Source organism: Odontesthes bonariensis, chromosome 6 (genome assembly GCF_027942865.1).
Source record: "Odontesthes bonariensis isolate fOdoBon6 chromosome 6, fOdoBon6.hap1, whole genome shotgun sequence".
NCBI lineage: Eukaryota > Metazoa > Chordata > Actinopteri > Atheriniformes > Atherinopsidae > Odontesthes > Odontesthes bonariensis.
The window spans coordinates 36,024,369-36,037,257 of NC_134511.1; the positions used below are offsets into that span (position 1 = coordinate 36,024,369).

General features: G+C 38.5%; 1 protein-coding gene and 1 long non-coding RNA gene across 2 annotated transcripts in view; one reads left to right on the top strand and one right to left on the bottom strand.

Moving 5' to 3' along the window:
* Positions 1–847: 847 nt before the first annotated feature.
* tmc1 (transmembrane channel-like 1) overlaps positions 848–12,889 on the bottom strand; it is a 22,033-nt gene continuing 9,991 nt past the window's right edge. The window contains exons 10-18 of the mRNA XM_075469164.1: positions 7,376–7,555; positions 7,150–7,302; positions 6,682–6,810; positions 6,479–6,546; positions 6,083–6,322; positions 5,875–6,000; positions 5,667–5,745; positions 5,123–5,255; positions 848–1,074 (exon numbers count right to left, since the gene is read on the bottom strand). Coding sequence (XP_075325279.1) covers positions 848–1,074; positions 5,123–5,255; positions 5,667–5,745; positions 5,875–6,000; positions 6,083–6,322; positions 6,479–6,546; positions 6,682–6,810; positions 7,150–7,302; positions 7,376–7,555 — 1,335 coding nt within the window. The remainder of the gene's footprint in view (positions 1,075–5,122; positions 5,256–5,666; positions 5,746–5,874; positions 6,001–6,082; positions 6,323–6,478; positions 6,547–6,681; positions 6,811–7,149; positions 7,303–7,375; positions 7,556–12,889) is intronic.
* Positions 10,262–11,462, top strand: LOC142382995 (uncharacterized). Its single transcript, XR_012769983.1, has 3 exons — positions 10,262–10,331; positions 11,217–11,279; positions 11,411–11,462. It is a non-coding gene; the product is annotated as an uncharacterized LOC142382995 (long non-coding RNA).

Genomic DNA, 12,889 nt, shown 5'->3' on the forward strand with positions numbered 1-12,889 from the left:
TACTTTGGCCCGGACACAGTTAGGGATAGGAGAGCTCAGCATAAGAGGCCACAGGAAAATAGATATGCCACTCCAATTTAAAATGTTTAGACATGATTATAATATTAATTTCATATATCTTCAAATACTGAAAAATAAACCGACTTGATAAATTAAAACATCAATTATTGTTCAAAACATGTTTACTTCAACATGTTATTGAATATGTTTTTTCTTAGGAGTTGTGATGAAATGAAAAAATTTGATCAAGCGGAGGAAATATCTCCATACTATTCAAATTCTAATTTGCTACTCTCCGCACTTAGAAAAAAGAAAAAAAAGCTTCTTTTTTTTGCCATTTTTTGATTTCCTTGGACCAATGAAATTAAGAATCTATGCTATTTTTGATAAATGGTTAGGGTGACACTTTATGGTAAAAGTATGAGATTTTGACTTTTTTGGCATTACATACCGAAACTAATTTTTAGAGATGGTTAATTTAGGTTCATGTCCACTAATCTTTGATAAGACAGAATATAGTCAGTAAAAAAATTGCTCTGCCAAATGGTAGAGCAGGATGTTAAATTAACTAAATCAGAAATTCAATAATGAAGGGCTTTAAAATACACTGTAGAAGTCCTTTATTGAAACGTTTAAAGAAAATGATACAGCTGTTGACACTTATTTGGGACACAAAGAAGGTTCTAATAATATGAAACACTTTAAATAACAATTTATAACACAATATAAGAATCAACTTCTACTTGGGAGAAAGTGTGCACTAACTGTCCTCAGGATAGTGTTCTGATTTCATCCGCTGCACAGCTAAACATTTGTAAAGCGTTTGCTTGTGACTGTTTTCATTCTCTCAGTGTCTCTGCAGGCTCGGCACATGATGCATCATGGGTTCACTTTTCTGAGCAAAACCAGGCAGGTGTCCAGCTGTCCCATGGTTGCCATGGTGAAATGTCCTGGACACAGGAGCTCTGGCTGGTAGTTGGCGTTGACTCCCACCGACTCCAGCTGAGGGAGAAGGGTTGCGTCCAGTCTTACCTTGATAGAACCTCTGACTTCTTCCATTGTTTAATTCATCATCTATAAAGAGAAAGGTAGAAGGAAAAGAAATAAGCATGTATCGTTTCAGTTTTGGGATACCGTGTTCTCATTACATTATATATGAATCCAATGCCTTTTCTGATTCAACACCAATTCCAAAAAAGTTGGAAAGCTGTGTAAAATTCAAACTGAGAACAGAATACAACCATTAGTAAATCTCATAAACCAGTACTTAAATCAAAATTGAACATAGAAAATAAAACAAAAAAGGGTAAGAAGCTAGGAATTTGACCATTTCGTGAAAGCTATTACCTCATCTTTAATGGGATGGCAGCAACACATCTCAACATTGGATCAGTGCAAACAGAAGATTGGAAAAGTAACTGGTACTGCAAAAACAGCTGGAAGACCATAATATGTCCATAATATCAAAAGATTCAGAGAATATGGAGACACAGAGACGTGTCTGTGTGCAAGGGACTTGGCAGCAAATTAGTATTGGATGGCCGTGATCTTGGGGCTCTCAAGCAGCACGGTAATAAAAACAGGCACGATTTTGTCATGGGAATCATTGCATGGGCTCAGCAAAACTTCTAGAAATAACTGCCCTTGTCACTATCTGCATCTTGTGTTTTTGTCTTGCTATTTAATGACCTTCCTCAATCTCTCTTCTGACTAGTCATCAGCTTCACTCCTTTCACCTGTACCTTCACTTATCCTCAGACATACTCAGTCACCAGTCAATCTCCACAGTACTTAGTCCCCCGGTTTGTCTTCAGCATTTGTGAGATCCTCACCGTCACACCTCATGTCTAGTCAGTCTGTTCAAGTTTTTATTTCTTCGTGTCCAGTCAGGTCTGTTTATTCTTAAACAGACTTCTTAATAAATCCAGTTTTGCTTTTAGTCTGCATTTTGTGTCATCTCTCCTCGCCACCGCCTATACTCGTGACAGAAGGATCTGACAAATGCTGAAGATAAACCGGGGGAATAAATACTGTGGAGGGTGACTGAGTACTGATCTGAGGATAAGTGAGGACAGGTGAAAGGAGTGGAGCTGATGACTAGACAGAAGAGAGACTGAGGAAGGTGAGGAAATAGCGAGAAAAAAATACAGACGTGACAAAATCATAAGATGCAGATCGTGACAGCCACTGCAACTCGATCATGCAAAGAAGAAGTCATGTGTGAACATAATCCAGAAACGCTGTTATCTGGCTCAAAGCTCTTTTAAAATGGACTGAAGCAAAGTGGTAAACTGTTCTGTTGTCAGATTTATCTAAATTTGAAAGTCTTCTGGAAAGTAGACCATAGCTTGTCATCAGCACTGAGTTCAAATGCCCGTAATTCTAATGCTATGGGGGTGCATTGGTGCCCATGGAACTGTCCACCTGCACATCTGAAAAGGTGAATCAATGCTGAAAGTTTTATACAGGTTTCAGAGTAGGACCATGTTAAACCAAAAACTGCATCTATTACAACAGCAAAGCTTCATAGTAGAATCTATCCACTGGTCTCAGTTCCCAGACTGTTGTTAAAAGTAGTTGGGATGCTACACACAGGGGCGTAACTCCCATTAGGCAAACCTAGGCATTTGCCTAGGGCCCCAACCAAATCTGTCTTTCATAGGGGCCCCCAAATCTGACCGCCCCAGCCAAAGTAAATACACAAAAAAACTAATGTTAATTTGTTACTTATGTAAAGTAAAAAAACATATTTCTATTAAAAAAAAACAGAAATATCAGCATAACACCGAACTAATGCCTAAATAATAATTGTCCAAGCAGACATGCCCCCATCCATTGTGCATTGGACTAGTCCAGAATATGATGACGTAGCAATGTGCGAAATAACGTGATTTCACATCAAAGCAGAGGGAACTGTATGCGACCCGGTGAAAAATGAAGCTTCGACTGCGCAGGCACGAGAGAGAGGGGTGTGGGGAGAGGTGTGAAACCTGTGCGTATCTGTCCAAAGCGATGCTCTGTTCAATGAGCGTTCAGGGCGACTGCTTGTCAGAGGGCGCGCTGATTGGTTTAGTCAGCAAAATAAGCCAATAACCAGAGCTATAGAGTAATACACCACTCTGCCAATAACGTTCGGTGTGGGAGGGCTTCGATTTGACAGCCACCTGAAGTTACCACTCAAAAGTGTGCATCCTGCGAAATGGCAGAGGGTGGCCTATATCTAACTAGCCAGCTACAGTATCTAACTATCTATATCCAGACTGTCTAAGCCTTTTAAAAAATCCCCAATTTAATATGTTGATATATTGTTGTTATTCTGTACACATACACTCACAAATACTTTGGCAGGCAGGCCTTTGAGGGAGGGCTTTACTTCTAGGATAATGCTGGAATTTTGTAAAGTGCTGGGAAGTCCTCAAATTTCTAAATCATTCCTATGGCTTGATTTTGCTTTCAAAGTGCCTCAGATTGATTCGATTGAATTAACAATGTTCAACATTTTCGATGTATAAGCAGAAGGCCTGCTTGGGATGAGCAACGTTTCTGCTGCAATAATAATCCCAAGGGAAACACTGTTTTAATGTACTAAAAAGTGGAATGCTCATGTATGTAGACCAAATATTGAATTTATCACACTTGGGTGTTGAAAAAACTGTTGTATATGGGTTCATATAAAGTACAAAGTAAGATGGGCTTCCTAAAAAAAATTGCCACCGTACAATATATGCCTGCCACCCCATGTATAAATCTCTAGGATCGTCACTTTTCTCTCTCTCTCTCTTTCTCTCTCTCTCTCTCTCTCTCTCTCTCTCTCTCTCTCTCTCTCTCTCTCTCTCTCTCTCTCTCTCTCTCTCTCTCTCTCTCTCTCTCTCTCCTGTTACTCACTCACTCACCCACCCACTCACACACACACACTGAACCACTGTTATTCCTGTCCACACACCAAATCTTTTCATTGGTCCTTTCATTGGTAAATGTAAATGGTGGTTTTACTCATGTCCATTTTGTATTTTAGTTCTGTTAAGCATAAGATCATTTTGTATCTCTGGCAGTGAAAACATTATTTGATTTTCACATGTAACTTATTTGTGTCATGGAAATTCTAATCTCTCTCTCTCTCTCGTGCTCTCTCTCTCGTTTGATCTGAATAATAAACATATAATTTTGGCAAATGCTGGAGAAATCTGAAACTGATTTTACTGTGGAGAGTTGATACCATTGTTAGTGGCAGTGCAGTATTGGTTTATTGCGATTCTTTAATCTCAATTTAAAGTAAGGGTATTGGGATGGTAATTTGTTTTATGTGTGTATTTAAAAAATGAGGGCCCCATGTCTATATTTTGCCTAGGGCTCCAAAATGGCTAGATACGCCCCTGGCTACACAACAAGATGAGAGATGGGATGTCTCATTTTCAACATTTGATATGTTTTCAGTGTTTTATTGTGGATAAAATAATGATTTATGAGACTTTTAAATCATTGCATTCTATTATTTAATTTTTATTTAGATTTTATACACATAGAGTGAAATCAACTGAACAATAATAGCTTTACACTGTCTGTGTGTAATTAAAATAAACCATTCAGAAAGATGTCTGGATGCAGAGCTTTCAACGTAAAGACAACTGGCACTGCAAATTATATTATTGATTTGCTGCATTACAAACTGCTGTAGCATCACTTTGAAACAGCAATTACAGCCTGAACGCCAACAACTAAAAATGACAAGGTTAGCAAATAAGGAGAAATACAGGCAAAGTATGAAATAAGTTAAAATTATCAAGGGATAGATTGATAAAAAGAAAACAACAATTTGGGGAAATATCAACAGAAATATTGAATCAATTCAACCTTAACTGATGTAAAGAATAGAATTAATTTGCATTTTAGAAGAGATTTAAAGAATATATAAAGCCTTTTATGTAGCTTTGAACTCAGTTTTCATCACTGAGGGATCAGAAGGCCCCAATTAACTGAATACATCCTGGTCATTTATACGTACTTTCAGGTTTTGAAAAGGTGAATTGCAGTAGTAATTCCCCCCTCTTTCTCCCTCTCTCATTTTTCTTTTTGGTAATGATGTGTTTTTATGCTGTTATACTTTAGAGCTCTGAAGACTCACCCTCTTCACTTTGGAAGGAGGCGTTGTTGTTCTTGTGGCATTCTGCCACCTGTGATGCTTTTCTGGCCTCCTCTAGATCCATTTGTGCTTTAAGTGCTGCACGTTTATTCTTCTTTTTGTTTTCCTCATTTTGCTTTAGAAAAATAAAAACATGATATTCAGTTCAGTCAGAGTTACAACTGTACAATCCATTCTTTATTCAGCTTCTGCTCTTTTAGATAAATATGGTGATAAACATGAACAAGTTTCTGCACACTGTTACTCTGCTGCTCTCTGCTGGACTGATCACACCGACACAGGTGGTCTATGTGTGCACCAGCACTTATAGTTGCTAAGCTAAAATTATTTTTTTAACGCAGTTTAGAGGTTAGTATTAAACGTTGCGACAAAGTGCATGTCACACCGATGCTTGAAAATTTTCGGACTTTTACAAAAACATCACTCAATCATATTAAATGTCTGTGTGCAAACTGTATTCATTCAAATACATTCAAAATCCACAAAAAGCTACCAATGGCATACAAGAGGAAAAATTTTGGTTTACCGTTTGTAGTTTTTTCTTCAATTCCACATTAGCTTCTTTGTAGCTTTTAGATGTGGCATGCAGGTAATAAATGGCCAGTCTAAAAGATAAAATAAAGTATGATTAGCTCCTTAATCTTTGCCACTAAAAAATAACGTAGGATAACATACTGAATTATATCTATCTTGGTACAAATATGTTATATCCACATGGTCTGCTGTTGACTCACACCATAAGCAATATGAAGGGTAGCACCAGCCCAGGGTTAGAGGCATAGCTGAACACTTTACCAAACCAGGCAGGAAAATCAGACTCCAATGTCTCATGGATCACATCAAACATGCGGTTCTTACCACTGTGGAGAGAAGGTGGTAATTGCAACGGAAACACAACTAAATATATTCTTTAGACTAGATCCCTTAAATTTACATCAATACCTGAAGGGTCCGCAGTCAAACGAAGGGGGAATGGAGACAATGGTGTAGATAGCAGGCAGTGTGGACAGAAAGAGGATGACCAGCAGCATGGCCATGTAGAAGTTGTTGGAGCCTGAGGCTTTGAAGACTCTTTCCTGAGGCACATTACAGCACATCACAGCCCAGCACTGCAGGTACATGGACACATGGAGCCTCAGGACGTTTAGGGCAGGCAGGCAGGGGGCATAGAAAGCACCCATCCTGGAGGGAAAGGTTGGACAAAACTATGTGCCGTTTATCATTGCTTATCATGTTTGCCATTACACAACAGCTCTGCTGGTTGTCATTAAAAAACAGAAAAGGAAAGAGGCTTCCAGAGCCTACTGATTTAAATATGCACTAATGTTGTATTCATACCATATCATTCCTTGATTGAAGATAAGGCCCAGGACGTTTCCGCTGACATCAAACTCGGAATAGGATGGCTTTTAAAAGTGTCGCAAAAAATAAAATGGTAGCACTGAGGCCATTATTCTTAATAACCAACACTGGAAATCACCTTCAGGGAAACATTCACATTTTCAATGTATGTTTAGGAGGTTATTAAAATGGCAACTCACAAATCCAGCCTCAAGGTCCCAGCACCAACAATGATTAAGAAAACGAACAAGCACAGCTCTCAGGAAATCACCAATCAGCAGCGTGATGTAAGTTGTCATAGTATCAGATATGATCAGCCGGACAAACTCCTGCAAAGGATGAAACATTCATGGATAATGTAATATGGCTATATTGTATTTCATACTTTACTTATCTACATCACCTTGGACAAGGCAGGACCTGAAATAAACTTGTTTTCTATGAGCAAATAGTATATGAAACTTCATAATACTGTACTATGTGTAAAACAATATGTGATTCTAAATAAAAACAATGTTTTTCCTTTTCTGTTTCAACATCTGTTCTCATGAATTACTAATAAGGTGCTCTATTTCGATGTAATATTGACCTCTTTTGGATCCACAAGCTGTAACAACAATTGCATCACACAGTTGCATAATAGTTTAAATACACCCATGTGCACTGACCTGCCCCACCATGGTCTCCCAGCAGGGCCCTCTGGGCACATCAGCAGGGTGGATAGTGGTGGGTGGAGCAGTGTAGTTTTCCGATACTGTACCATTGTAGAAACTGGCTTCCCACGTGGTTATATTATACTTTACAATTTTTTCCTCTTCTCTCTGAGGCAAACACATTCACATTAATCATAGCGTGATGTTGCAGTCTCGCACATCTATATGCATGCGTTCTCACTTTCAGGTTGATCTCATCCATCAGTGCAATGATGAAGGTGTAGAGGTTTCCCAAGAAGAGGGCAAATATTCGACCCAGTTGCCACTGCAGGGCGACACGAGGGTGGTAGTTCTCCAGGGTGCTAATGACGTCAAACAGCATGGGGCAGAACATTCCCAATAATGACATGACCATGTTCACCTGAGAAATGAAAAAGCGTTAAAGACACCTGGGACTTCAGGAATACTTTTAGTGTATGGCCTATGTATGACCCTGTATGAGGTGGCAAATGTATCTCTACATCTCTGGATAACCCTGTTTTGAGTGCATACAAACTGTGAAGTAGGTGTAAACTAAAAGTTGACTCACTTTAGGTGTCATCTAAATGTGACAAAAAGGATAGTAGTTGTTACTGCTCAGCTGGTGAATGTGTTGTCCTGAAACTTATGATACAATTCGATTAAATTCACCTAATGATCTGGCATACCACAAAGTTTTTTTGGATAGGGTAGAAATAACCTAAGTTAATTATTTTATACTGCTCATTTGCAAGATATTGCAACATTCTTAAGAGTTAAGAATAAAAGCTGTGTACAAAATTTGATTGTATTTTTACCATGTAGTCTTCACTTTGAAAAAGTGAAAAAGGCATACGCAAAACTATTGGGGTTTCATACAGAAACTTCCCTCCTCCACAATGTATACATGAAGGAATTTCCAACAGCTTTTGAAAAGTTTTACCAAATTGTAATAAGGTCAAATGTTGTACATATTGCATACATCATAGCTACATGGCTTGGGAATGCACAGCAGTCAGAGCAACAGATCTAATTATCAACTTTTCTTCACTATTTATGTGATGACCAGAACTTCCACAGCAAACATTTTGGCTTCTTATAGCAGGAAAAACACAGGTGTAAATGGTTAAATTAAAAATGACTGCATTCAATAAAGGGGACTTAGTTCTAGTGACTCTTTACTGTGTAATTTGGCCAACTATCATGGCTTAATGGGCCATTTAACATAACTGATCCAAAATTAAAAAAAAAAAAAGAACACTTTAAAAGCCTTCTCCAGCCATCCATTTGCTATACCCGCCTAATCCGCGGTGGGGCAGGAGCCTATCCCAGCAGCCCTCTCCGGCCGAAACAAATAATTCAAAGGTACAACTAATAATCTAAATAATATCAGGTTAAGGTGCTTTAACATGCCAGTCGACATGCAAAAAATGGGGAGACATTTATTACATCTGTACCGTTGCTACTGTTTAAATATCAAATACCACATATTGTAGATGTCTAAATAATAAACTCATCCAGGAAGATCTTGTCTCTAAATTATTTGTGCGGTAGTGCTGAGGGGTTTGTGAACTCTGTGGACTTTTCCTTATTTTGACAAGTCTTGTAGATAGATTTAAAGAACCAAATTAAACAAATGACATAAAAATTCTGTCCTTGGTAATAATTTATTGAAGAAAATGATCCATTCTCACAGATTTGGGAGAAGGAAAAGTACATTAACCTCTAATTGCAGAAGCTTGTGTGATCACATCTTTACACTTGAACACAGTATTTTCCAGTTATCGTAACATAAGACGTCTGATTTATATTAAAGCATTCTATGTTAGTCTGAACCATTTACAGAACATTTGACCAACAGCCTTCTGAGGCCCTGTGATGCACGAGTTTGTTATCCTTGAATCTAATGGAGAGACAGCTAGCTCAATTTGTGGCAGTGGCATGTAGTAGTGACACTTCCGGTGGCAGGCCACTGGGTGTCACTTGGGTGTCACTACGATGTCAGTGTTTTACAGGATGTCACTTTTGGGTGTCAGTACGATGTCAGTGTTTTACAGGATGTCAATGCCGGTTTTCGGCAAACTGATCACTTATACTGCCTCTTAGTAAATTATTGATTTAAAATTGTGACTCTATTGCTTATTAAACCGTAGAAAACATTTAATTAAGGGACAGTGATGGGGGACAAAAATCCTTTCACTGCTTTACGATGTCACCAGGGCTCTAAATTAACACCCGCCAACCCGCCAAATGCGGGCGAAAGTTATTTTTGACGTGTATTAAAAAAAACTCACTAGCCGGCTTGGCCGATGATAAATGAGGAACTTTACCATCTATTTCGTGTATGGAAGCAAATCGTGATCAAAATTCAAATTCAAATGCATTATCAGAAATGCTTTTTCATTTTAAGAATGTGGCTGCATTATTTGACTCATAAATAAAATTACTAATCAATCATCCTATTTGCATTTCAATTTTCTTCTTCAAGACTGCTCATTCTTTCACTTAATTCAAATGAAAAGGACAAAGACATTTGAAATTTAATTTTCAAAATATGCCTCAGCAAATAGATACCAAAATTCAATTTGAAATGTAAAAGTTGAAAATTCAAATGCATTATCAGAAATGCTTTTTCATTTTAAGAATGTGGCTGCATTATTTGACTCATAAATAAAATTACTAATCAATCATCCTATTGCATTTCAATTTTCTTCTTCAAGACTGCAAATTCTATGCCATAATCAAAAAGAAAACAAAGCGGACATTGCTTTTTCGTTTTCGTGGTCTGCATGCAAAATACTGCCCACAATTCGATAACGAAAAAGCAATCTGAGCGGCGCAGGAGAGTGACGTCACGCCTGCTGACCGTGCTACCCATCATGTAGGCTACGGTAGGGGGCGGTGTGCATATTTGCTGTACAGTTTAGCTGCCCAGGTGGAGTCAAACAATATATCCGATTCTGATGCCTGTGACCGGGTTGAACGGGTCACAGAGAGCTTGGCTGCATACTCTGCCGTCACAGATTCAGAGGTTAGTGCAGCAAGGGCTTGCACGCCGAGGCCGCGGCCACGGCCACGACCGGCCATGACTTTCTGGCCGCGGCCATTACTGAGGGAGCAGCCATTAATGAGGCTGAGACAGACGTTGCGAACAGGAGTCGGGGGATTACCTTTCACAGGTAGGATTCAACATTATTATTGGTTGTATTTTGTCAATAGAATATTATTGTACTGTATTTGTGTCTGCCGGCGAAATCGTAGCCAGCAAACGTTAAACTAGGATATGTTTATAGCCGGTGTTATGCCGAGAAGTGCACCCCCTGCTGGTCGTACTTTAAGGAGAGTCTGTGATGGAATGATATGATATAACTACATCATAATTTGTTTACCTAATTGAATTAACGGATGCAAATCTCAACAAGTCCAAATTTGTATATAAAATTAAAATAACCAAATTTCATAGTTTCAGGTTCATTTTTATAACATTTCATCTGGGCTATAATGAGTTGAGATTGTTAATAGAAAATGTATCCAACCGTCTTTCGTGTTGACTACAAAAGTATTAGTCACGGCCCTTACTTTTGAATATATGTCCAATAATATAAAAATAGTTAGGAATAGGAATACTCTAAACTCTACAATTGTCGAATTATCATAAGTGTACACGTATTATTAATTTACATGAAGAGATGTGAAAAAAAGATGCACGAATGAAACACCATTGTCAGCTCAATATTATTTTTTTTGGATAAATGTAATAATCCACACCTGAAACAGTTTACGCGCGCTCCGTGAATGGGATGCACTTCTCGGCATAACACCTCTGTTCACACGGCTATTAGGCCAACGGAGACTTCATAAATCATATATTCCATAACACAGGCTTAGATTACAACTAACACAAGAATGCTACTTTTGAAATAATGCAAATATTACTGTTATAACATTGACCATCAGATTTTACACAGGTTTATTAATGACGTTTATTATGCCTGTATTATTCACATGTAATTCTTTCATCCTAACAAAAGTATTTACCTCATGTCTCATCCCCACCCACTCAGATTGTCCGACCGAGAGTTGGTGTTATTCCCTCCATCTTGGGCTTACAGGTTCACCTAATAAGAGTAGGTGTATCATCATAAGGCGATTAGCATTCATAAATTGAAATATTATCAATAACAGGGCGGGGTGAAATACTTATCCCTGTGTGTGTGTGTATTTTTATATATTTTAATATTATGCTTCTTCATTTTAGCCAGAAAAGGGCAGGACTACATGTTCTTCCAGAAAAGCTGAAGAGAGCCTGTCTGTGGCCACTCAGGATGACAGCAAGGGCACGCGCATTTTCTGGCAGGGGGGGGGGGGGGGGGGGGGGGGGGCGACACACACTAGGGCCAGAACACCACCTACAGGTACCGTACATTAACAGCAGAATGACAGTGTGTGATAGACTGGTCAGTAGGCTATATTTATAAGACACCGATGCCCGTTGTCAGCTGCCGCTGTTTTGGCAGCTCGAGCCTTGTCGTAATTTTGTACTTTGGAACGGATGGAATGAGAATCCAGCTTTGTTATATACATATGTATGTGTACATATATATTTCTAGTGTAAGGTAGAGGATGTTTGTTTTGTATGTGTATTTATTTGACGATTGCCTATGGTGCCCTACGAATGAATGAGTACGTATGTATACACACTGCTTGACGATCATTCAAGCTGTTGACCTAACGAATTTTCCAATCATGTACTACAAGCTTTGTATCATTGAAGAGGAATAAGACACTATACAGCTGTTATGATTTTTATGTAACATTTTTATCAAATCTGTAATAAAGTATTTCACAAGGCCAAAACAATGTAAGAAAATATCTTTGATTTTTGCTTTTTGGCTTCACAGCATAACTTTGTTATGACCATAGCATCAAGGTTCAAGGTGCAATGTTTTTTAAATTGCCAATTGTGCATGAACCGCAGTCAAGACACATGCATTACTTGTTCAGGGATCTCTCTGAGTTAGTCTAGAAAAATAGAAATACTATAATAAAATATAAAGAATATAAAAAACACTGTACAAGAAGGTAGTTGTATATACACAAGTTTTAATATTTTGAATGGTATCAACCTAAAGCAAAACAAAATGAGCAAAAAAGCCCAGAAAGAGGAGTGTTTTGCAGAGCTTCTGTCTCATGCTCCCTTTTATGCAGGTCAAGAGAGGTCAGTTTGCCAATGTGGTGGAGCCTTATTTTCAGAAACACAGACACAAACAATGACAACAAGTTGGAATAATGGTTGTTGATGCCAAACTTTGTCTCCTCAATGTGTTCCCCAAGCTGAAAAACATCCTCCGTTCTCCTCCCGGATGATGTACGTGACTGTCGCCGTCTTTACAGCTTTGCTGAAGCTTGGCGAATCACCCACTCTGCAGCTCTCAGCACCTTCACTGTGCCACATGATGGAATCACTAGTACACCGTTGTTTTTCAGGGCTAGAAAGTGGTAGCTATCATGAAATGATGAAGGTACAGCATCTCTGACCAAGCTTGCATGGCACACACCACAGGACAGCTTTTGCAGAATCTGGAGGACTACAAACCCTGCGATGTAGTACAAAGCATTGTCCACAACATCCACCAGTATAAATATTGAGAAGTAGCTATTTAACATATTTAGAACGGTAATTTTGATATGATGTTTAAAAAAGAAATACTCAAATCATTAGGCTGAGTTAGTGAGA